This window comes from Acomys minous (assembly GCF_964271855.1).
Source record: "Acomys minous genome assembly, chromosome: 4".
Taxonomy (NCBI): Eukaryota; Metazoa; Chordata; class Mammalia; order Rodentia; family Muridae; genus Acomys; species Acomys minous.
In genome coordinates this window covers 49,226,355-49,250,537 of record NC_140486.1, presented here as the reverse complement: position 1 = coordinate 49,250,537, position 24,183 = coordinate 49,226,355, and the positions used below count along the sequence as shown (strand labels likewise).

Here is a 24,183-nt window from a genome sequence, read left to right as displayed (position 1 = left end):
TTCTCCCTTTTCTTTGTAGGTCTAGGTTCACACATACTTCACAAGTTCTCGACCACTGAAATACACCCCAGCCCCAAAAATCCGTTTCCAAAATGAGAAACAGGGACAAGGTTCAGGGATTTCACTTCCTGAGGGAATTGGGGACCTTGAAGACCGGGAGATCCAGGCCAGGACGCTGGCCCTACCCTTCCTATTTTTGCAATTAGTCCCAAGCATTGGTCATACTGCCGCAGCAAGGTTTATGGGAAGTTGCAAGAGTGCAATTTAGTCATCAGCTTCAGCTTTTTTTCTCGCGTGCAGCTCCAAGGTAGACCCCTGAACCTGTGCACCGAGCTAAACCCAAGAGCCCCTGCCCTTTTCGCCTCCAAACTCCAGCCTTAGCTACGTGATGCAGGGATGCAAGAGTCAGAGAGGATCTCTGGTGACAGCTCTGGCAAGGCTGGGGGCTACTAATGGACGGGTTACAGTCCCCACCACGCTGCAGAGGGGGCGGGGCTCGCGCTATGACACCGCCCTCAGTTGGTCCCTCCCACTCGCGCGTTGCCAGGGAGATCAGGTGACTCCCGGCTTCCAGCGCTTGAGGCGCGGGTGACGTCAGGCGCGCCGCTGCGGCTCAGTGGCTCGCGGCAGGTGCGGTGTTGTTACAGGAGTCTGGTCCAGTTTTCCTCAGTCAAGACCGGGTCAGCTACCGGCCGCTGCGTGGAGCAAGAGGTGAGGGCCGTGGGGGTTGGAGCAGGGCAGCCAGCCCGGGCCGGGGCGCAGGGAGACGCAGGCGGCTGCGTGGGGAGAGCAGTCGGGACCCGCGGAGCGGCGGGTTGGGGGCGCGCGGGTCCTGAGGGGAGGGGACCCCACTGCTGCCCTCGCCCGGAGCCTCTGTGGCGGACTGAGGGTCTCCCGCCGTCTGTGGGACCCTCTGAGCGAGGGAGACGGCCGGCTGGGAGCGGAGCGGGGCTCGCCCCACCCTGTCTCCGGGGATGCCTGCCGGAAGCTGCTGGATTTCTTCGCCTTGGGCTGCGGTTTCTGAGACTGTGCGACGGGAGCTAGGGTCAAGCTTGCCCATTGGGAGTGGGGGTCGGGTCGCGGGGTGAGCCGCAAAGCGGGGACGTTAAGGAGGTGTGGACGCAGGACCCGAGTGTACACCTGTTGAGGGGGTGAAACTGGAGAGGGTCCTGAGTGAGGACAGGGAAAGAGGGGACCTCTCGGAGAGGAGACTCGAGCCTTGAACTCCGTGGAGTGGGTGCTGGGGCTATCGGGGACTATGGAAAGTTTGGACCATTAAGTTGGGACTTGTTGGGGAAAAGCTTGAGCGGCTAGCTGAGACATTAAGGGAGCCATTAAGACTGGGTTGGGAAAAGGGGAACACTATGATAGAGAGGCACTTGAAGTGTGTGATATTCTGGAAAAGCGGTAACAACACCTGAACTTGGTGTATTTATAACAGAGTTTGTGGGTGTTCAGGCAGCCAAAATACCTGTAACACTTAAGCAGTTTTGTTTGTTTTTATTCTAGAAGGGCCGTGCCCAACAGTGTCTTATTTTCTTGTATCCCATTTGACTGGATAGAATGACTAGATGAGAGATATATGCTTCCTTCGGTTTGCTTAGAGACTGGAATGTCCTCAGCACATTGCCTTTCAGAGACCTCGGAATGCTTTGCAAAAATACCCCTATCTCTAGGGTGAAATCCAAACCAAACTGACTGGCAGGAGTTTTAATGTGGGAAGGTACTAAAGGGAATTAGCACCAAACCATGATACGGAGTGTTGAGTAAGATGTAAATTGTAAGACAGATTTTTCAGCTCAATTTTTTTTTTTTTAACCCAACTCCCCTCAGAGTAGGATTGCTTAACTTTGTGTGCGGATGGCATGTGTCGGTTCTGGTTTTGATTTTGAGGAGATAGTTTCTCATGAAATCCAGGCTGGGGACTGGAGAGATGGCTCAGAGGTTAAGAGCATTGACTGCTCTTCCAGAGGTCATGAGTTCAATTCCCAGCAACCACATGATGGCTCACAACCATCTCTTCTGGCCTGCAGGCAAAATGCTGTATAGATAATAAATAAATAAAACTTAAAAAAAAAAAGAAAGAAAGAAATCCAGGCTGGCTTCTACTTTCGTATAGCTGAGGCAAGGCCTTAAACACCTCATCCTCCAGTACTGGGTTTACAGACATAACCATAAACACCCAGCTTTGTTTAAATATTAGTTGAGCTATTTTATCTTGGTTTCCTGAGAAACTGGAAAAGTGTATTTTGGGTTTATAAAGAGGAATGATTTGGTGGTTTATATATTTTTTTATATTTCTGAAATATATTGAAGCTGTTAAGACATGAAATCTTTTCTCTTCTGTAAAGAGTTGAAGTGACTAAGCTGCCCCACCAATTTATATTGTATTTGTTTGACTTCAGAAAACAAAATTGGGCCTCCGGGGATCTTGTACAGTAAAGAGCAGTTTAGGGAATTGTTGAGAACTTTGGTGTCCTCAGCTGGTTTATGTGTAAATGTAGAAACTGGTACAGCACTCTGGAGAGCCTGTCTAGAGTGGTTGAGACAGGGAAAATGAGCAACTTTCAGTCAGACCAGTGAAATAAATCTCCATAAAAGAAGTCCTGAGAAGTGATTTTTAAAATAGACACAACCACAAAACTGCAACATGTCTAAAGACCACAGAGGTTCTTCTTTGTTTTTGTTTTTTGAGACAGGGCTTCTCTGTGTAACAGCCCTGGTTGTCCTGAAACTTGGTCTGTCAGTAGACCAGAGCTGGCCTTGAACTCACAGAAATCCACCTGCCTTTGCCTCCAGAGTGCAAGGATTAAAGGTGAGCTCCAACACCGATGGGGGACACCAAGGTTCTCAAGTGTCTCTGCAGGAACCTAAGAATGGTTGGAAATGAGATGCCTTGGGGTACATCAATTTTTTTTTCCTGTTAACAGTTTTCCAAGTTTCTGGTCATATTTCAGCTGGCGAAGGAATTCTGCCTCCCTGGAAAGAAACAGGCTTTCCCCATCCTCCCAGACACAGTTCCTGGGAACTGTCAGGACAGTTAAGTAGGCTGAGAGTTTTTTTGGAAATTTTCCACTTTCATTCACCCTTGCCACCCCCACATGTTTTTCTCGTTGGTAGAGAACTTAAGAGTTCATTGTCAGTGGGGAAAAAAAAAATGTTTTCCTAAACACAAGCTGTGATAAACACCAGGGCTGGCCATCAGGCATTCAAGAAGCATGGTTTTCCTTACATGGAAGGTGGCCACGGACTAGCGGTGTAGCTCAATGTCAGAGTGCTTGCCAAGCATAGATACACAGTGACCCACCTGGGGTCGGTCTCAGCACCTAAGTGGGAAAAAGTGTTCGGTGTTGTAGTTCCATAATTTGAGAGGCAGAGATGAGGGAGATTGCTAGTTCCAGGCCGTCGTGGGTTACATACTGAGTTTGAGCCACCCTTGGGCCGTGCAGTAACAACACTCTGTCTCCAAAAGAAAATAAGCACACAAATAAATGAATAGTTAAAAGAATTGGGCTGAGGTGGCTAGTGTATTTTGAGCCCTTCAACTTTATCACTCTCTTCTTTTTAATGAGAGGCTATATGAGATTTGAACTGCTTCAAAGCAGGGCATTTTAATCCCTAGATGAGTGGTGTATTTTGAGATGTAGAAATTAAAAAAATAAAAAGAAGTAAAAGTTAGTATCCCATTTATACTTAGAGGCCTTTTCCTTTTCCTTTCTTTCTTTCTTTCTTTTTCTGGAGTCTATAGAATTGGTTACTAATCAGTTACTAATCAAGATCTGGAGGCCTGAGATTAAGCACCTGTTTGTATTTCACGGGTCAACAGGCACACGTTTCATTATCTTATGCCCTTTCTCTGTTACCACGTGTTGATTCTTTCAAGCACTTGCGGTAAGCCAGTAACGGGCGTAGGCTTTGGGACAGACAGCATCCCACCCTGCATCCTTTGACAGCAGGATTGTTACTGGAAATTGTCCCAGCCCTTAAGGAGATGGTCAGTCAGCCCTTAAAGCTCTTCAGGGGTAGACGTGGGGGTTACTGCTCACTAAATTACGTGAGGATTGAAATAGTCATCTTTGACTTTTCCCTGTCTTGTTCAGCCACAGATCTGGCTACGGAGAGGTTTGGGCCTTCCTACTAGGACATCAGCCCTCAGACTAAGCTTTCTTCTTACCTGAGGGAAAAGCTTAGGCAGAAGAGACTTCCTGCTTTCTGCAAGCTAAGCTGAGTGCTGTGTCCCAGGCCTCAAAGCTCCTCACATTTGTCCAAGGCAACTAATTGGCTTGGCTATAAAATGAGAGTCAGCAATTAAAAACGACAGGATAGAAGCAAGGGCTTTGGGTATGAGGCAACTCTCCAGCTCCATACACAAAAGGCTCATGCTACCTTGAGAGCTATATACAAAAGGCTCCTCCACAGGAAGTTTTTAGCAAATGTGGAGTATCAGAACCCTGATCTACCAAGGGTTCAAGTTAACATTTTTTTCTTCCTTTTTTTTTTTTGGTTTTTCAAGGCAGGGTTTCTCTGTGTAGGTTTGGCTGTCCTGGACGGCCAGGACGAGGCTGGCTTCGAACTCACAGAGATCCACCTACCTCTGCCTCCCACAAGTTAACATTTTCCTACTTTACATATGGGACAAAAATTTTCCCATATAACCATTCTGGGTCCCATCCTCCCCGCCTCCTGCTCCCCAACCCCACCCCCTATAATGTTCAGAGATTTATAATTACATCCCTCCCCCCACTTTCTTTTTTTCTTTTCTCTTTTCTTTTCTTTCTTTCTTTCTTTCTTTCTTTTTTTTTTTTTTGAGTCAGAGTTTCTCTGTGTTGCCTTGGCTGTCCTGGACTCGATTTGTAGACAAGGCTGGCCTTGAACTCACGGAGATACACCTGTGTCTGGCTCCCGAATGCTGGGATTAAAGATGTGGGCACCACCATGCCCAGCTTCTTTCGTTCTTTTTTTTTTTTTTTTTTTTTTTTTTTTTAATGAGATCTTTTAAAAGATGACAGGACCTCTTCTTGCACAGACTGTCCTCAAAATACAGCTGAGGCTAGGCTTGAACATCTGACCCTCCTGCTTCTACTTCCGAAGTGCTGGGACTGTGGGCATTATACCTGGCTCTCAGCACTTTTATTATATAATGTGCTTTTTGGATGTTTTTGTACCACTGCTGGCTAATGGTAAGTGTTCCAAGCATATTTAAGGTAGTCTGAGCCAAGCTAGGGTATTTACTATATTAACTGCATTTTTTATTTATGATACTTTCAACTTAAGGGGAGTTTGTCAGGATGTAACTCCCTCCTAAGTAGTGGCACGCTGGAACCGATGAAGGTCTCATAGCCAAATATGTGCAGCCGGCAGGATCCTCACATCAAAAGCAAGGGAGACAAATGGTTGGAGTCTGACCTTTGGGCAGCAGGAGTGATTGATGGTTTTCTGAACTCTTAATTAGGTGGTTTAAGGGAGTGTTGGTAGTCATGGTGGGAGGGAGGTTTGCTTTACCTAAATGTACTCATTAGGGAGTAAATGCTTTGTTTATTCAGCGATGCCTAGCCTTAATTCCCTGGTGACTTGCGCTTAAGAATTGTTAGCTAGTCCCAAGAGCACTGGCTAGAAAGTACACCACATTTGAAAACGATCTAGACATGCTCAGTGGCAAGAGAAGGGCAGGACCAGTGAACAGCTAAGCCGCAGCAGTATCCAGGGAGAGGAGGACCTGCACATGTCCCACTTCTTCCACTTGCAGGCCGGAGCAGTTGGAGAGATGCCTGGGTAGCAGGCGTTGCAGGATCACGCTCATCTCATCTTCATTAAGTCTAACCCTCAAGGGCTGGAGAGACGGCTCAGAGGTTAAGAGCACTGACTGTTCTGCTGTTCTTCCAGAGGTCCTGAGTTCAATTCCCAGCAACCACATGGTGGCTCACAACCATCTATAATGTGATCTGATGCCCTCTTCTGGCCTTTGAGCACTACATACATAATAAATAAATAAAATCTTAAAAAAAAGAAAGACACAGACACTTGTTACATTTAAAAAAAAAAAAAAAGGAAGGAAGAAAAGAAAAAAAAAGTCTAACCCTTGATGCCTCCCTGTTGCCCATAGGAGTCTCCTGGACACTCCGGCTGTTCTGAGTTGTCCTTTACTCAGCCTTCCCAACGTAGCCCACTGCCAAGCTAATGGCAGATCCCAGTTGTCACACCTTCTGGCTTTGCTGACACTTTAGCTACGATTCTTGGGGATCTTCAGTGTCTAAGGGTGGCTACAAAACTACTGGGATACTTTTTTTTTTTTAAGTGAAAAAGAGAAAACTTCAAGTGTTTCTCACACTTCATTTGTGTTCCATATGTGTGGTTTTCATCCTCTCTCCGTGCTTTCCTTGCTGGGTTTGTTTCGTTTTTTAATGTGTATGGGTGATTTGCCTACATGTATGTCTGTGTACTGTGTGCATGCCTGGTGCCGGTGGAGTTCCGAGGAGGGCATTGGATCGCTGGAACTGGGGTTAAAGATGATTAGGAGCTGCTTTGTGGGTGCTGGGAATCTGCTGATCTGGGACCTCTGGAAGAGCAGCCAGCACTCTTAACCACTGAGTCATCTCTCCAGCCCCCTAGCACTTTCTTTAAAGTGACCAAGTGACATCTTATCCTAACTATTTTACGTATGCCTAGACACACCTCAGCCTTTCACTCTCCAATAGCCACATGGCATTGGGATTGTCCGTGATGCTGACCATGGTCCAGATGTTAACCAAAATAATGATTATGCAAGCTAAAACACAAAGCTAAAATGGCCAAAGGAAGTGTAAATAAAAAATGTTATGTATTGTTTGGAAAATGCACTAAGCTCTACAAAAAGACAAATGTTTAAGGCTACTCCAACCCCCTCGAACATAATTGTGGGGTTTGTCTCTAAAAATGCTGTACCAGGCTAGAGAGATGGCTCGGAGGTTAAGAGCACTGACTGTTCTCCCAAAGGTCCTGAGTTCAATTCCTAGCAACCACATGGTGGCTCACAACCATCTATATTGTGATCTGATGCCCTCTTCTGGCCGGCGGGTGTATGTGCAGGCAGAGCACTCATATACATAAAATAAAAATAAATAAATCTTAAAAATGCTGTACCTTTTGAGCTTCAGCACCCTGAGACATTTTGGAGGCTTTAGCCTACTCTTGGTCTGGCTGTAATTAAAATACTCCTTATTATTTTTAATTTTTAAAAAATTTTACCTTACAGGTTTTTTGTTTGTTTGTTTGTTTGTTTTTTTGAGAAAGGGTTTTTCTGAGTAGCCCTGGCTGTTCTGGAACTCAATCTGTAGACTAGGCTTCCCTTGAACTCACAGAGATCCGCCTGCCTCTGCCCTGCAAGTGCTGGGATTAAAGATTTTCGCCACCATCGCCCAGCTTTCATCTCACTTTTTGTTTGTTTGTTTGTTTGTTTGTTTTGTTTTTCAAGATAGAGTTTCTCTCTGTAGCCCTGGATGTTCTGGACTCACTTTATACACCCAGCTGGCCTCGAACTCATAGAGATCAACCTGCCTCTGTTTCCCTCATCTCACTTTTAAAACTCGAAAATTTTGATCCCAGGGCTCATATGGTAGAGAGAACTGACTCCTCCCACACAAATTATACTCTTATGCACATATGCTGGGGCATAAGAGTATACACACACACACTACATGTAATAAAATTGCTTTAACTTGAGATTTTATTTACAAGGAAAACTATCACCACCTTTAAGTTAGGAACTACTGTATCAGCTGTCACAAGTAGAAAGTGAACATTATAAGCTAAAATAGTTAACATGTTGCATACATGTTCACCCAGGGAGCTGACTCACTGTGGTGAGTGTTCAGGTGGCAGTGGGTGGGTGGTAGGGCTGGTTTGGGTAGGCAAGCCTTCAGAGACGTCTCCTTAAATCCTGTCCTAAAACCCATGCATCGCTGATACTAAGAAAGTCACAAAATGGAGAATCTAGTTGTTGAGAAAAAGTGGCAAGGTATGGTAACTCACACCTGCAAACCTACCCACTCAGTCAGCTGAGTTAGAAGGGCAGTTCAAGGCCAGACTAGGCTACATAGCAAGACTGTGTCCTCCCCCCCCCCCAAAAAGTATAATATAGACTTCTGTCTATTTTTTCCTTCTCTCTCCCTTGGTTTTGTGCTTTTTTTTTTCTTTTACTGCTTGTATTTTGATGTGAATTACCAAAAGATGGCCTAGGAGGTAGAGAGGCTGTGCACTGTGTTAAATCCTAGGCCTGATGTCAACTTCCCCACAAAGCCCAATCGAACACTCTGGGAGGGTAGTAGAACCTGCCTTTGTTGATGCTGTGATGCGGGTGTTGTCTGGTCTGTGCAAGCGTGCCCCCGGCAAATTCAGGTTTTATGTATGCTATTAGTTTCTAGTCTCGCCAGTGCCACTAACTGCTCTGAATCCTCTGTCTTTCTGCATGTAGAGCGCTCTTTGTGGGTGTTCATAGTGGCAGAAAGTTGTCCTTTGGCACTTTTGTCTTCTAGTCTTTATTATCCAGAAGCTTATACCTTTAAAAATGTTAGGAGACCAGGAGGAGGGGTGGGAGAGTGCTGTGGGGTGGTGCTGAGGTGTGAACTGAAATTTACTGTTGTCTGTTAAGAGCTACCTGCTGCGTTGACAGAGCTGTGGCGCTCCCCGAGGGTTAGAAAAGTGGCTTTCATGGTCCGAGCAAAGAGGGCCGGTTGGGTGCTCATCAGGAGTCAGGAGTGCTTAGTTAAATTGGCAGCACATTAAGCTGTAGGGGCCTTTTACAGAGCCATCAAGATGTCAACTTCCCCACAAAGCCCAATCTAATGCTCTGGGAGGCTGGTGGAACCGGCCTTTCAGGGGCTGTGCTAGTGGGGGACCTGACCTGGGAAGAGGTTTTATCAGGCCTGTTGGGAGGGATGGCCCTGTCCCTTTATAGTGTGTCCTCTCAACTTGGCAGGGGGCAGAGTTCTTCCTGGCTTTCTAAGCTCTAACCTCTCCTTTCATTTCCCTAACTCACTTTCTACGTTAACAGCTTTCTTCCCCCTTTCCCTTCCCTTCTGTTCACCGCTGCCCCCTCTTTTGATCCTTTCTCTCACTGGGCCTCATTTTCTCTCTGTTTCCACTTTGAGGGCTGACTTGTTTGAAGTTCCAGAGTTACAGTGCTGTCCTGTGACTGGATGCTATTCAGAGGCCCCATCCTTTTCTGCTGAGGAGCAGCCAGCCATAGGCTTTCAGAGAGCAGCTCGGCCGGCCCTGAGTCTGAGCCGAGTGCCTGAGTGAGGCTCCAGTTAGGTCCAGTTTGAAGCAGGTGTGAGTCCTTAGTCAGGCAAGACTCCTTTTGGAAGCCCAAGGCAAAGGGAGTCTGCATTCAAACAACCTGTGGTTTTTGCCACAGGACCAAACACAGTGAAGGCTGGAACAGGCCAGTGATGAGGTTGCCTGGGAACCTACTAATTACTCTGCTTGCAATTATGGTCTTGCCTTGGAGCCAGGTGTCCCCAGAGGGTTTCTGAAACAAATTCTGTCTTCCTTGTCATTGGAACCATCTAGAAGCATCCTTTCCTTCTCAATAAATTAAGAAATGAATGCCCTCCCCCCCCAATTAAGGATAATCAGTAAGGATTTGAACCTTTATTGTTAATTATGTCATAGAGGCTAGACATGGTGGTACATGCCTTAAGTCTCAGCACTTCATAGTCAGAGGCAATCTCTGTGAGTTCAAGGCCAGTCTGGTCTACAGAGTGAGTTCCAGGACAGCCAGGCCAGATAATGAGAGCCTGTCTCAAAACAACAGCAATAACAACCAAAAAGCAAACCAAACAATTAAAAGACCATTTTGGTCTATATAGACCAGCCAGGACTACAGAGTGAGACCTTGTCTCAAAAAAGAATAACATAAACAATGTACTCAATAATTGTATTCATTAATATAACCATTTTTTGTGATCTAATTTTTATTTTTGTTTTGTATTTTGAGACACACTTTGGTGACTGTAGCCTGGGTGAGTTTGAACTTACTATGTAGTCCAGGATGGTCTTGAGCTTGTAAACTTCCCATCTAGGCCTCATAAATGCTAGGATTATCGTCTATGACAGTAGAGCTTCATTTTTTAAAAATATTTATTTAGTTAGTTATTATGTATATGTTTTGTTTGCATGTACCCCTGCAGGCCAGAAGAGGGCACCAGATCTCATTATAGATGGTTATGAACCACTGTGTGGTTGCTAGGAATTGAACTCAGGACCTCTGGAAGAGCAGTCAGTGCTCCTAACCGCTGAGCCATCTCTCCAGCCCCCTAGAACTTCATTTTTATTTACTTATTGATCGATTGCTTGACTAAGAAAAGATCTCATTGTGTATTGCTGGCTGGCTTGGAATTTGAATTTACTGGTAGACCAGGCTGGCCTCTAACTCAGAGATCTGCCTGCATCTTCCTCCAAAGTGGTGAGATTAATGCCTAGCTTAAAACTTCAATTTTTTAATCCAAATAGCTAAGAGAATGCATGACTTTGCAAGTTGCTGCTTCTTAACCACATTGGTCCGTGTAATTCTGTCCCATTGTCTTGAAGGTTCTCAGCAGTGTTACTTCTGTCTGTAGTTTGGATTTATTTTGCCTTCACAAGAATGGGCTTTTGGGATACCATACATCCTGTGTATGTGATATGTACCTGTTATTAATATACAATAACAAACCTGTGCATATGTAGATAAATTTTTAGGTTTTTAGCATACTGCTGTAATATGTCTGTAAGATGAAACCCCTAGAGGTAGAACTGCCAGTTCAAATGTAAAATGTTACTTTATTTGAGGTATAATTTTAAATATGATCTGGGCATGGTGACAAACATTTGTAATCCCAGCACTTGGGAGGCTGAGGCAGGAGGAGCTCAAGTTTCAAACCAGCCTGGGCTACATAGGGAGATGTCAGGAAGGAAGCAAATCTTTCCGTGAATGCCTTTGCATGTGAGTTTGGGGTTGACGCTGAGATGTTTTCCTCAGCCAGCTGCACGTTCACTATTGTGGTCCAACTTCTCCACTGAGGGCTGTTCCGCTTGTACTCTTCAGTGACATTGTAGAGCTCTGAAATACAGCCCCTGGACCTCCTAACTCCAGTTTGTCCAGTCTGAGTAGCTGGACCACTTAACAATACATTTGAAATTAGAAAACTTCCAGAGTTTCCTTCCTGATGCACTAACAGACTAATGGAGAAGATTGGTAAAGCCTGAACTAATGTTAGAACTCTTCTCCAGTACCTAGTGCTGGCATTGAGAAGGTATTTCATAATGTGGTTGAGTAAGTTAAGCGATTGGCGTGGCAAGCTGATGTAAATAGAGTTCTACGATTCTTTTTGAAAATAGTAAAGAGTAACTATTTAAAAAGCATCCTGTGCAACTTTCTCATCTTTAGCCTCACTCCGTACAACAGGTGCCCCCATAGTGCTCCCATCCACTTATGAAATGTGCTCTTTTTCTTTGATATTTCCCAGGTTGTTGCCTCTGACTGATGTGTGAGGTTGGAGTAATTGAAATTTCTGTGTCCGCTTAGCTCTTGGTGCGGTCATCATTTCTGCTTACAAGTCGAACTTCCCTGTCACTTGGTCTACTCTGTGCTTCCTAGCTTACAGGCTGCTCTGCAGTTGCTGCTGCTGTCTCTGTGGTCTGAGTAGGAGCAGAGCCTTGCTTACATCCTCTCAGCAGTGCCTGGAACCGCTGGGGTTGAGTTACAGCTAATGTTCCAGGAAGTTTTCATGGACTGAATAAATGACAGTGTGAGTAGCATAAGGAGGTATGCCAAAGGTATAATTAAGGGGAGATTTAATTTAGTGAAAACTATAAATCAAGGGGATAGATGATTGTACAAAACCAATAATCTAGAGCTTTTTTAAAGCTCAGTAATGTGCACTCAAAATTATAGATGCAGATTCAAAACAAAAACAAAAACTTGAGGGGCCTACAATATAAAACAATCTCTTTACCATCCTGTTGGAAGGGCAGCTAAAAGAAATGGAGGCCTTTAGGTTAAGATCCGTGTGTGTGTGTGTGTGTGTGTGTGTGTGTGTGTGTGTGTGTGTGTTTAAACTTTAACCCTGACTTGTACCCATCCATGCATCTTCTCAGTTATGACAAAAAAAAGTCACAGCTACAAAAGCCACAGCAAAAAAGCAGTAAAGAGCAGACATGGAGTAGGTAGTGAATAAGGTGAAGATTAGGACGAGGAAGGAAAATTGGCTTCTCAGACGTGGCTGCGGTTTGGTTTTGTTTCCCGATAGGGTTTCTCTGCATGTAGCCTTGGCTGTCTTGGACGAACTCACAGAGATCTGTCTGCCTCTGCCTCCCAAGTGCTGGGATTACAGGTATGTGCCAACACGCCCAGCTTAGAAGTGGCTGAGTCTTAACAGGTGAAGTAATCGTTAAAAAGGAGCGAGCAGCATGAACATATCAGAAAATATTAATTTCCCCAAGCTTGCCACTACAAATGTCAGCCACCTTTAGGTATAAATAATTTTTTAAAACTGCCCGTGATTTCTGCTCCCTAACCAAACCATTATAGATTTCTTTTTTTATATTTACGTATTATCTGTTTGCTTTACAATATAGAATATGAAAGCTTGATTGTTTAACCCACTGAATTTATATTTTTTATGCAAACATGACCCAGCTCAAGATACAGATGATCCCCGCCACCTGAAAGTCCCACCTGTGTCTCAGTGTCCGCAGTCTCGGCTGCTCTTGCTCCCCAGGTGAACAGAACCATAGACCATCAGGGGTGGTGCTTGATTCCAGCAGACGCTGCTCGCCTGTCTCTGGGATTCACCCGTGCCGTCGCAGTAATAGTTCTTTATTTATTACTGCTAGGTTGTTGTTGTTGCTTACCCCATATAAATATATCGTAATTTAATCTGTCCTGCTGCTCACTTGGATAGTTTCCAGTTTGGAGCAACTATAAGTAAAAGTTGTTCTGGTGTACGTGTCGTGTAGTAGGCCTTTGTACCTCTTCCCTGCAGCGCATAGGAACAGGCTGGGTACATTTTGACTATCAGCTGCCCGGCATATACCACCGTGGTCCCATATAAACTGCTGAGTGGCGATATAGCAGAAAACTGTAGTTGATAAAAAGCATACCCTGTAGCATAGTTCCTCAGAATTCATACTGAAGTGAAGACAAAGCATGGTTCTGTAGCCTCACTGACGTCTCAAAAATATCCCAGAAGCTGTTACCAGGAAGGCAAATTGCTGAGTCATAAGACAAACTGAACATATGACATGCTTTTCCTAAAAGTGTGGTGCTTTAGCTTTTATTTATAGTTCTATGATGCCTTGTGTTATTTTTGTATATAAAGCTAGGAATCAACTCCTCCCTCCCCAAGACATCCAATTAATCCTGACTGTTTTCTTTTCCTTTGAAGGGTAGTGGTATCTTTCTGCTAAATTAAGTGACTGTAGTGTGTGAATTTGTTTTAGGACTTATCTCTCAATTCAAAACTTTTAAAGTTTAATTTAGGGGCTGGCAAGATGGCGCTTCAGGTACAGGCACCTACCACCAAGCCTGTTGACCTGAGTTCAATCCCTGGGACCCACATCATAGAAGGAGAGGACTGACTCACCCTCACACAAGTGTAATGGCACACTCCTGCTCACAACACACAACACACACACAAATAAGCATAAATCATTTGGGTAATCGCAATAAAATAGATTTTTATGGGTTACTAGTGTGTGTGACATGTGGAGGACTTATGCTTGTGTGGCAATTTGCTACTGAGCTATCTCTCTTCAGCCCAGGACTGTGCTGTCCTATTAGTGTTTATTTTAACAAAACCATGAGATTGTGCAATTATATAGCTTTCAGTTTTCTCTTTATGTGTTTGTACATATGTGTGTGATATACATGTGTGCATGTTCACGGGTAGCTCAGAAGTTGATGTCTTTTTCTAATCTCTGTCTTTTGCTTTATTTTTTTATTCTTTCACACACACACACACACACACACACACACACACACACACACACACACTAGTCCTTTTCACCTCCTGTTACCCTGTCCCCTCTTCTCTGTTTTCATCTTATTTTTTAGTCAGGGTCTCACTCCTCCCAGAATTCTCAGGAAGCCATTTTGTCTCCTCTTTCCCAGCACTGGGACTGTAAGCTCATGGCTGCTGGGCTTAGTTTTTACGTGGGTTTTGGGATTGAACTCAGGTTCTTCCGCATTCCTGGTAAGCTCTTTACCAGCTGAGCCCTCTGTCCAGCTCCTAACTTGTCCTGCACAGCGTTACATTTTATTTCAAGAGCATAGGCCTTATGGCTGGGGGTCTAGATTAACGTGGCACCCTTGCCCTGAGTATGTGAGGCAGAGTTCAGTCTTCAGCACCAGACCCCATACGCGCAGACACGGAAATGAGACCAAAACCCACCCTTAGACAGACTAATTAGTCGCACCATAGGTACTTTCTTCTTCTCTAGGTATGTAGGTTGTGATTTCTTCTCCCTGCTTTATTTAGTACCAGATGGAGGTCAGAGGCCAGTGTGTGAGAGTCAGTGTTCTCTTCCCACCGTGTGGCTTCCAAGGGTTGAATTCTGGTCATCAGGCTGGCAGGAAGCACTTTTACCTCCTGAGCCATCTTGCATTTTGGTCTCTTAAGTTGAAGGCCTCACCCTCCAGTGTCGGGTACTCTCTATCCGTTCATCTATATGTGATGCAATAAAAAGTTCAGAAGTCCTCTGTGCATGCTTCTGCCATAGCTGGCTGGGAAGTCATGTCTTTGGTGTCCTCTCCTGTATCAGTATTGGATTTTCCCCCCCTGAGACATGGTTTCTCTGTGTAGATCTTACTGTCCTGGAACTTGCTCTGTAGAACAGGCTGCCCTCAAACTCGCAGAGATCTGCCTGCCTCTGCCTCCCTAGTCCTGGGATTTAAAGGCATGTGCCACCTACGCCCAGCTAGTATCTGATTTTCTTTTTTAACCATTGAGACTGTTGAGTTTTTCTGGAGGAAATGTATCCACCATACTGCCCACACACAGGAGCAGTGCCAGCAGTTACCAGGTAAACTGTAACAGTGATATTTTTCAAGGTTATTATATTTTTATTTCTTGGCTATCTATTTTGATGAGGCCTTATCGTATCTTATCTCTGAGAACAACTTTCACAAACAGTTTCTGCCCTTCTCGTACTGGGAAATGACTGTTATCTTGTGACTATGTTGTGTGTCTTGAACAAGATCTGGAAAGAACAGTGGGGCAGTCTAGTCTATTAGTGGATCCTGGCTGTTGCACCCTTTCAGCTCTTCACTTTGAAGCTCTTGCTTCTCTTTAATGCTTCGTACTGTTTACATTTAACCTTTACTACATACTCTACTTTAGTGAGGCTTATGTTTTACCAAATTTATGAGGGAAACCAGTCAAGTTACAAAGTCCAGTGTCTCATATTTAAAACTCATTAGTGTTTTCCTTATGTGGTGTGGTATGTACCGGACGCGTCTGTGTTAGCTTGTTTTTGTCAGGTTGGTGGCTGGAGAACAGTAGGTTTGTCCCAGGTGAAGTCCTGCTTTTCAAATTCTAGCTCTGGGACCTTTGATTTGGTTCAGATTCTCTTGCTGTGGCTTTTGCTGTTACGTATTGTGAGTGGGTTTTTGTTGTTTGTTTAAGATGGCTGTCTGGGACCTGCAGCCATGCGTGTGGAGAACGGGAATTGTTGTTTCTGGAACTGCCGTACGGCTTCCGCTTTCTGTAGGTGTGTCTGAATAATACAGTATTTTCTTCCTCCTTAGACATGTTGTTCCTTAGACAAAAGGCACACACTAAAAATGAGGGGGAAATGTTACTGAGGGAGAAGGGCACATCCATTTGGAAGAACATTTTGAGGGGCCCAGAATGAGAACTGCATAGGGTGGCAAGGAGTGAAAATAAACATGGGTTAAGAGTAGTCATGAAGCATGGAGGTGCCATGTGTGGCAATTCTGTGCTCTTCACTTTGGTTGGTTTTCTCCTCCGCTGCTCACTGGTCTGCTCAGAATACCATCTTCAGGGAAAGGCAGATGGCTTTGTCTAGAGTGAGAATGGTCACTACTGTGTGTAGGCTTTCTGGATGGATCAGGTTAAACCACAGTTTTAATGGAGTTAGGTCATGTATACCGAGCTTGAGGACAGAGTGGCTACAGTGGCTGCTTGGGTTCTACTTTGGTGATTTAGAAATAAATAATGGATTGGCCATATGAGAGTTAGTGAGATTGACGTCTGTGTTAACCAGACTAAATGCGCAGTGGTCAGTGTTTCCCCATGTCTACCTTCAGGCCATGCTTGTAGTATCTGTCACTGTGAGAAAAGTTGTACATTCTCTCTTTCTCAGATGAGGGGATGAGCTGAGAGCTGTACCCAAGATTTACGGACCCAAAAGCTTGGGGTAAGCCCAGAGCATTTTTATCTAGCTATCCCTAGGCCTAGGCCTGAAAGCTTCTAGCCTCCATACAATCTAATCTTCTACAAGCCTGGACCTTGAAGGCTTCACCTTCCAGCCTCCATCTACTAACCTAGGCCTAGAATGTTTTCAGTCTCTGAGACTTACTGCTGAATAAAACACACCATTTCCGGCTCTTTCTGAACTCTGGTTGGCTGGTTCAACTCAGCTATTCTGACTCAAACTCCTCTCCAAGATGACTGACTCAAACTGGCTTCTCTCTGCTTCTCACTGAATGACTCTGCTTGGAAAAACTGCCTCTGACTCCATGAACTAAACTGCACAAACTGAACTGTACTCCCAAACTCTAGTCTACTGTCTCCATGAATTCTCCTGTACTGACTTTCTCCTTCTCAGCCCTCCACCCCCTGAGTGTTGGGCATATCCTGTCTCTGACTTTTTCTGTCAAATCTTTCTCTGATTCGTCACTTTGTCTGTCCCTCAATTAGATGTCATTGTTTGGAATTAAAGGTGTGTTTATATCCCAGGCAGAGTGATTAAAACTGTGAACTAAGGGCATGTATGTATTCCAGCTGGATCACACAGACCTAGGTCTTTGGATGTGATCCCTTGCCAGAGGAGCCATGTTGCTGGATTAAAATTCCTCTACAGAAAGGTTTCCTAGATTAGGATGGGGTATATAACATATAACAGAGGCAGAGAACAGGAGAAATCAAGGAAGGCTTTTGTTGTTGTTTGTTCTTGGGGTATGCAGAGTGTGTGTGAGTGTACATGTATACTTGCCTCTGGTATTGTCCTCACCCTCCACAGTGTTTGAAACAGGATCCCTCTTCTGCTATTTGCTGCTGTGTACAACAGGATTACAGACATAAGTGCTGTTGAACCTGGCTTTATGTGGGTTCTGGAGATCGCAGCTCAGGTCCCATGCTTGAGTACAGAGCCCCGATTCCATATTAGTATCAATTTATTATTTCCTTCAAGACTTTCCCTGCTTCCCTCTGCTAGGTTTAAGCCATTACGCTAGCATTCATTTTATTTGTCTTTCAACCATTTGCTCATGAGAAGAATTTGAACCACACTGATATCTATTCCCCACTATTTTAGTCTACTTCCTAAATTCATATTTAGTTGTATGCCATTGATTGTTACTTGACCCACTTATCATTGGTTCCCAGGCCTAGAAACTCTAGAGAAGTAGTTTAGGTTAGGCCGGGCTTCAGTCTTCCACTTATGATCTGTTATAAAGTCATGTGAAATTCCACCTTCTTTTTGATTTGTCTGTGTGAAGTGCCCACTCTGTCTTAAGGCTGACAGTTAGTTGCTGATTGGCTAGCAGCAATTTTGTAGGCCATAACTTTCATAGATCTTTGTAAGCCTGTGTTAACAGCAAGGAGAGCTTGGATATGCAAGTTAGAACTTTGTACTGACTGAACCATGTCAGTCAGTCCCAGTGACCAGAGAATGGCATTTATGGTCAGCTCAGTTCTGGGTTCCTTGAATCATTTGTAATGAAAAAGGAGCCACTGGCCTTGATTGGTTTAGCAGGTTGGGTTCTTCCTCTGGGGCTGGGACAAGATGAACTTTTCTTGAAGCACATGATCTACAGCAAGAACGGATGGTATCTAATTGGAAATCAGACACTATTTGGGAGGAAGAACATGGACTATAAAGATAACCAGAAAAATCGGTTACTTAATCCAAATCCCTGGGCAACCTATGACTACTCTGGCCTTCATGAAATCACTTAAGAATTTATTGATTACATATTCTAAAGAAGAATTAATAGTGAGATTACTAAGTTGTGGTTATTAGATTCGTTCCGAGTATTGAAATGGGGTTAGGTTAGAAGGATAGGTTAGAGGGTACTCAAGAAGGTTAACTATTAGTCTAGGAGATGGTTAACAGCGAGGCAGCGCGGTATCACAGGTCTCATATTGTTTAAGTGACTCATGTAGAGTAACTTGTTCTCCAGTTAGGATTTGTTTGCTTTTAATCTGGACGTCTCTGCGCCAGGCACTGTGGTGATTGTAGATGAGGAAACAGTGTGTTGGCCCTCAGAGCTTCAAGCCCAGTCAAGAGAACACTTACTAGGCTTGGGGGCCAGGAAGCATAGGCCCCCTCATAGGAACAAGCCACTGAGGACAGGAACTTGCCAACACAAGTCAGGATTCCTGGTGCGTCCTTCAGAGAAGGCAGTGTGGAAGCTTGGAGGAGATTTTTGCTCAGCATTCTCCAGAGACAGCTCACTGCTTGGAGCAGTGGGTCTGGGAAGAGCAACCATATCATCCCAGAGCCCAAGGCAGGGGCCGTGTCTGGTCACTGGTAGCAGGGCTGCTCCTAGGAGACCCCACAGTAGCCGAGCCCTGTTTATTGGAGGGTTTTCTAGTATTGGGCCAGCGCCTACCGATCTGGCTGGAAGGTAGTGCTATTAGATACTCTGCTATCCTGAAGCTGCCGTGCACAGTCATGGACAGTCCAGGAAATTTAAGACCAGAACTCATGTTCCTCATTCAGCACATTGACTGAGGAGACTGCAGGCACTAGGCAGGACTCTAAGGATGTGGTGGGGATCCAAAAGTGACGTCGTGAATTGTCATAGCCTTCGATCTAGAAGAGAAGAGAAGCAAAAGGAAAACAAGCAGATACATAAGATAATCCTGTGGTTATGACAAGAATGAACCAAGATGGACAAGGCTAGAGACTTTTCAGTCTTTAAGGCAACTTTAAGGCGTTCGGTAAATGATCTCATCAGTTGGAAATTTTTTCTAATGATTTCCATATGCAAATAATTTTTATTTTTGTTTCTTAGGTGCATTGCCAGGTTCCTGATGAACCCAGAGAACCCTCCACCGTATCCGGGCCCCGGCCCAACAGCCCCATATCCACCTTATCCACAACAGCCAATGGGGCCTATGGGACCCCCACCTCCTCAGGGGTACCCCTACCCACCTCCTCAGGGGTACCCCTATCAAGGATACCCACAGTATGGCTGGCAGGGCGGACCTCAGGAGCCTCCTAAGACCACAGGTGGGTGTCTTCTTCGGTGTCAAACCACTGAAAAGTGTTTGCATGATTTGTTGGCAAAGAAGAAATTCTGACCTCTGTGATTTGATTGATGTTTGATGCTGATGGCTCAGAGTGGCTTCTCAGTTCTACCTTCTTCCTTCCTGCCTCAGGACCATCTCTGGGGATGACTTTACTGGCCATGTTCTCTAGTGGCAACCTCCTAGCGCACTGGTGGAGAAAGCACCTGTCGGTGTCTTTCTCTTGCAGCTGCTTTTGTTTTGATTTAGTTATTTGGCATTATTTTATCTGTCATCTGGTTGGCGCTCAAGTCATCCTCGTGCCTTGCTGCTGGGGTTGGTTTTCTTACTATTTTCACAGTTGTCTAATGTACTTCTTGAGACTGCAGTTGTTCTCTGGGTCTGTGTGCTAGAACGGTGCTACTCAAGGCGGTTCATTTATTGAAGAAGGAATTGTTACTGGACTGTGAGAACTACAGAAAGTGAGAGCAGAATTTTTTTTTAAAAAAGAGCAATTTGGCATTCCTGACAGTCAAGCATATAATCGCTCTTTACAAGACTATCAGTGCACGATTAAAAATAAACATGGTGAGAAGCATTGTTCTACATACATGTCTTGTGACTCTTTTATTACCCTTTGGTTTACAGAATAACTGTTTCAGCTTTTAAAAATTAATTTTTAATTTATTTAATTTTTAATTAAAAATTAAAAATTAATTTTACAAATGTTTATTATATGCCACATGGTTTCTAAAACCTCTCTATATATCAACATTTAATCCTTGCAACAATTCAATGAGCAAAACTAGGGCCTTGTGTGTGCCAGACCTGTGTTCTGCCACTGAGATAGTCCTGCCCATCATATTTTATGGTTAATCTACATATACACCCCATCAAGGTGTGCAGTTAGGGTTTTGCACTTTACTGGGCTGTATGCCAATGTAAAAAGAAATTACAGCTTGCTAGACAGTTCAGCATCTTGTCTAGTAATTCTGTCTGAAATTCCCAAATGCTCACCCATGTTTCATCCTTCATCCCAAACACTCATGGTTGTTGTTGCCATTTCCAGGCTCACTCTCTTGTGTGCATTTGATGAGTTTAGAATTTTGTGCAGTTTGTCTAGAACAAGTTGTATCTGAAGTTTGGTGGACTTTATGAGAAAATACCAAATCTTATTTGATTCCCTTTTTGTTGGTCCAATTAAGTACTGATGTAAGGCATTTTAAGAAAAGGTTTCTTTATTCTTAAGATTAAAAGGCCCACCAGGCATGGTGGCACACTCCTTTAATCCCAGCACTTGGGAGGCAGAGGCAGGCGGATCTCTGAGAGTTTGAGGCCAGCCTGCTCTACAAAGTGAGTCTGGGACAGCCGTGGCTACACAAAGAGACCCTGCCTCAAAGGTAAAAAAAGAAAAAGATGAAAAGGCTCTTTTAATTTAGTGTTACCAATTATAATTCACAAGTGCAGTGGAAAGGCATTTAACATCCTTTCCTGCAGTTGTGAATCATTAACTGCCTGCATTCATTATGTACCCAAAGAAAGCTGGCACTGCCAGCTGGTCAGCTGCTTTTCTCACTTGGGGCCCAGGCCTGTGGATATAACCCAGGGGAGAGCTTGTTACAGAGTGAACTCACGGGGACTGTCTCACTCCTGCGCTCTCCAGAGTCTGAGCCTTGTGTGGAGACTTAAGCTTTCCTCTCCTTCCGCTCTCTGTTTGTACTGAATTCAAGTGTACCCCACAGTTCCTTTTGTTAATAGCTGCACAGGTGGAAGTGGTTCCTTCTTCAAAGGAAGGAGACAATCCTTTAGCCATTCCTCCTCCTCCTCTTCCTCTTTTTTTTTTTTTTTTGGTTTTTCAAGGCAGGGTTTCTCTGTGTAGCCCTGGATGTCCTAGAACTTACTTTGTAAACCAGGCTGGCCTTGAACCCCCGGAGGTGTGCCTGCCTCTGCCCCACAAGTGCTGGAAATAAAGATGTGCACCATCACCGCCAGCTCCTTCAGCCATTAATTGACTTTTGGTAATTAGTAAAGATTTAAAGTAACATGTATTTGATACGTGGATGGGCAGGTGGCTAATCCAAGAACTTTCTATGGTCCCCTATTTATGATACGTGGTTCATTCTTCAGGCCTTGTAGTCAGGGGCCTGCAAGATGGCTCAGTGGGCAAAGGAGCTTGTTGCCAAACCTGACAACTTGTTTGATATCCCCAGAACCCACATGGTGGAAGAAAGAACCCACTCCTCCATACTGTCCTTTGATCTTCATGTACTTGAGCTGGGGCGTGAATGTGCGCACACATACACACACACACAAGCAAACAAACAAACAAATAAAGATTTAGGAAGACATTGTAGCTCAAACTAAAAACAAAACAAAAAACCCTTTTGTCTGTCTCAGAAAACCAGCCTTTTGGAAATCACATAAGTGGAAGTGCCTGTGGGCATAAGCCTTACCAAAGGGCACACCTGCAATTTAGGTCAGCATCTCATAAGGTTTTTCCTAACTGTAGCAAGTATTTCTTGCGTATCATGCTCACTATCAGCCTCATGCATGCTGACAGCAACCCTGTAACGTCAGCCCTACACTACAGAGGTGAAGTGCGAGGCCTATCGAGATCTTATTTCAGCTATTTATTGTATAAGACTACACCCCAAAGTTCAAGGACCTAAAACCATGATGATTTGATGATGATGATGATGATGATGATGATGCGGTGAGTTGGCAGGGAGATTCTTTTGCCTCATGCGATCTCTTGTAGGGTCACCTGTGTGATGAACTCAGCTGTCAGCCTGGCTGGGGTCTCACTTTCATGACTAGAGTGTTGGTTAGCCTGCACGAACCTCTCAGTACATATCTCCCTTCATGGGGTAGACTAACCTCCCAGTCTTGGAATCAGATATATTTTTCTATTCATATCTCTTCCACGAATTAATTAGATTCACATCCAAGACTACCAGGTATCTCAGCCAATAACTACATTAGCTTAAACAATCCGCCATTGAAGACTTGGACAGCTCAGCAGTTAAGAACACTGGCTGCTCTTCTAGAGGACCCAGGTTCCATTCCCAGCAGTCATGTGGCAGCTCATAGCCATCTGTAACTCCAGTTCCAGAATACTGACACCCTCCTCCGTCCTCTGCAGACATCAGGCATGCATATGGTACACAGACATGCATGCAGACAAACATTTTAAAAAGTCCATCATTGTAGTAGCCTCTGTGTGGACTAGGCCTGTTACTAATCTTAGGCTACTCTTCCACACTCGCCCTCATTCCCACCCTGCCTGCTTTGCCCTACACATCTCGGGAGAGAGAGAAAAAAAAAACTATATGAAACTTGATGTCACCTGGGCCTCATCTCCAGTAGAACTTATTCCTCCGTGTACTTCACCTGGACACTCATGGGCTCAAAGTATATCCTCTCCCCAAATTCAGTTGGTTTTTATTTTATGTCTAGTTAGCTCCTCGGTGCCCAAATTCAAGTAGCCGTGCTTTTACTGTGGTAGCTTAGGCTTTCACTATTTGGCTTAGTCAAGACTTACAAAGGCAGAACCTCATCCTTATCAGTCAACAACAGAGAACCACCAGCTAGCTATCTGATACCAGGTGCTGATCCAAACAGAGAAAAGGGAAGTCTGGGAGCAGAGGCTGCAGGGAACAGAAACCCTCCCACACAGAGAGGGGAGGAAACCCTGGCATATGTTTAAGACACATGGGGAGGTAAATAAGGGCAGGAATGCTGAACAAAAGGAAGCTCAAGACGGGAACACTTAGCCAAGAATATGAAAGATCAAGTGTGAGACAGATTTGGCAGCCAGGTCTTGCCAAACCAGAATTTAAGGCTTTTGCTGCCAGTGGAAGTTTGGTATACATTTGTTCATCTGAGCAATTAGAGATTATAATTTATAATTTTAACTTAGATAGGACTTTGTAGAAATGTGCATGCTGCTCACTAGGGCTGCAACACAGATCATAACAACAGTGTGCTTGCTCCCTGCCAACCCCTGCCAATTATTTTGAGACTGGGTTTCAAGTGGTCCAGACTGGCTTCCAACTCACTATGTAGCTGGGGATGACCGTGAACTCCTGATCCCCTGGCCTCTTGTCTCCCAAATGCTGACTTACAGGCCTGCACCATCATGCCAGACACCAGTATGCACTTTCTGCCCTGTAGTCGTTTCATAAACATTGCTGCTGGCTTTGCATCGAGGGAAGAGGTGCAGCCCTTCATTGGAGCATCTTCAAGAGGCTGAGGGGAAGAAACATGAGGGCAGACTGTGGCAGGCTAAGAATATTGTGTTGTCTAGTCTGGATTCGAACACTCTTTTTCTCATGTGTTCCCCACCAGCTTCGGCTTCTTCCCTCTCACTGGCTGTGGTTGACTTTTTTAGTTTCCTTAAAGGTTACATTCAGTTCAGCCACATGCTGTCTGTCAAGCTTTTTAGTTTTGGTGGGAATTTGTAGTTCTGGTTTACTTTAACCAGAACTCCATAAATAATAAGCAGGCCACCTATCAAACACCTTAGTTGGGTGGCGGAAACACTTTGGTGCTGGATGCAAAAGTGGTCCCACTGCTTTAGTCAAAGCAGTCCCAGCTCTCTATCGCACATTCCATTCCAAGGGAGGGCGGGTAGACTTCCCTCCTTGACTGAGGTGGGGATTAGTGATATCACTTTGCAAAATGCCCATAGGTAGGCAGTCTTTGGAAACATAGTTCTAGCAGTGGCAGGTGAATTCCTGCACCGTGAAGC

At 44.6% G+C, this 24,183-nt stretch overlaps 1 protein-coding gene across 3 annotated transcripts in view; it reads left to right on the top strand.

Annotated features, from left to right (window-relative positions):
* The first annotated feature begins 554 nt into the window (after positions 1-554).
* CYSTM1 (cysteine rich transmembrane module containing 1) overlaps positions 555-24,183 on the top strand; it is a 56,262-nt gene continuing 32,633 nt past the window's right edge. Inside the window, exons 1-2 of one of the 3 annotated variants that reach the window (XM_084780426.1) lie at positions 555-711; positions 19,220-19,437. In XM_084780426.1, coding sequence (XP_084636552.1) covers positions 19,239-19,437 — 199 coding nt within the window. In that variant the 5' untranslated portion in view covers positions 555-711; positions 19,220-19,238. Of the gene's footprint in view, positions 712-777; positions 1,085-19,219; positions 19,438-24,183 lie in introns of those variants that run through there. The other 2 variants (XM_084780424.1, XM_084780425.1) reach the window with 2 other exon arrangements.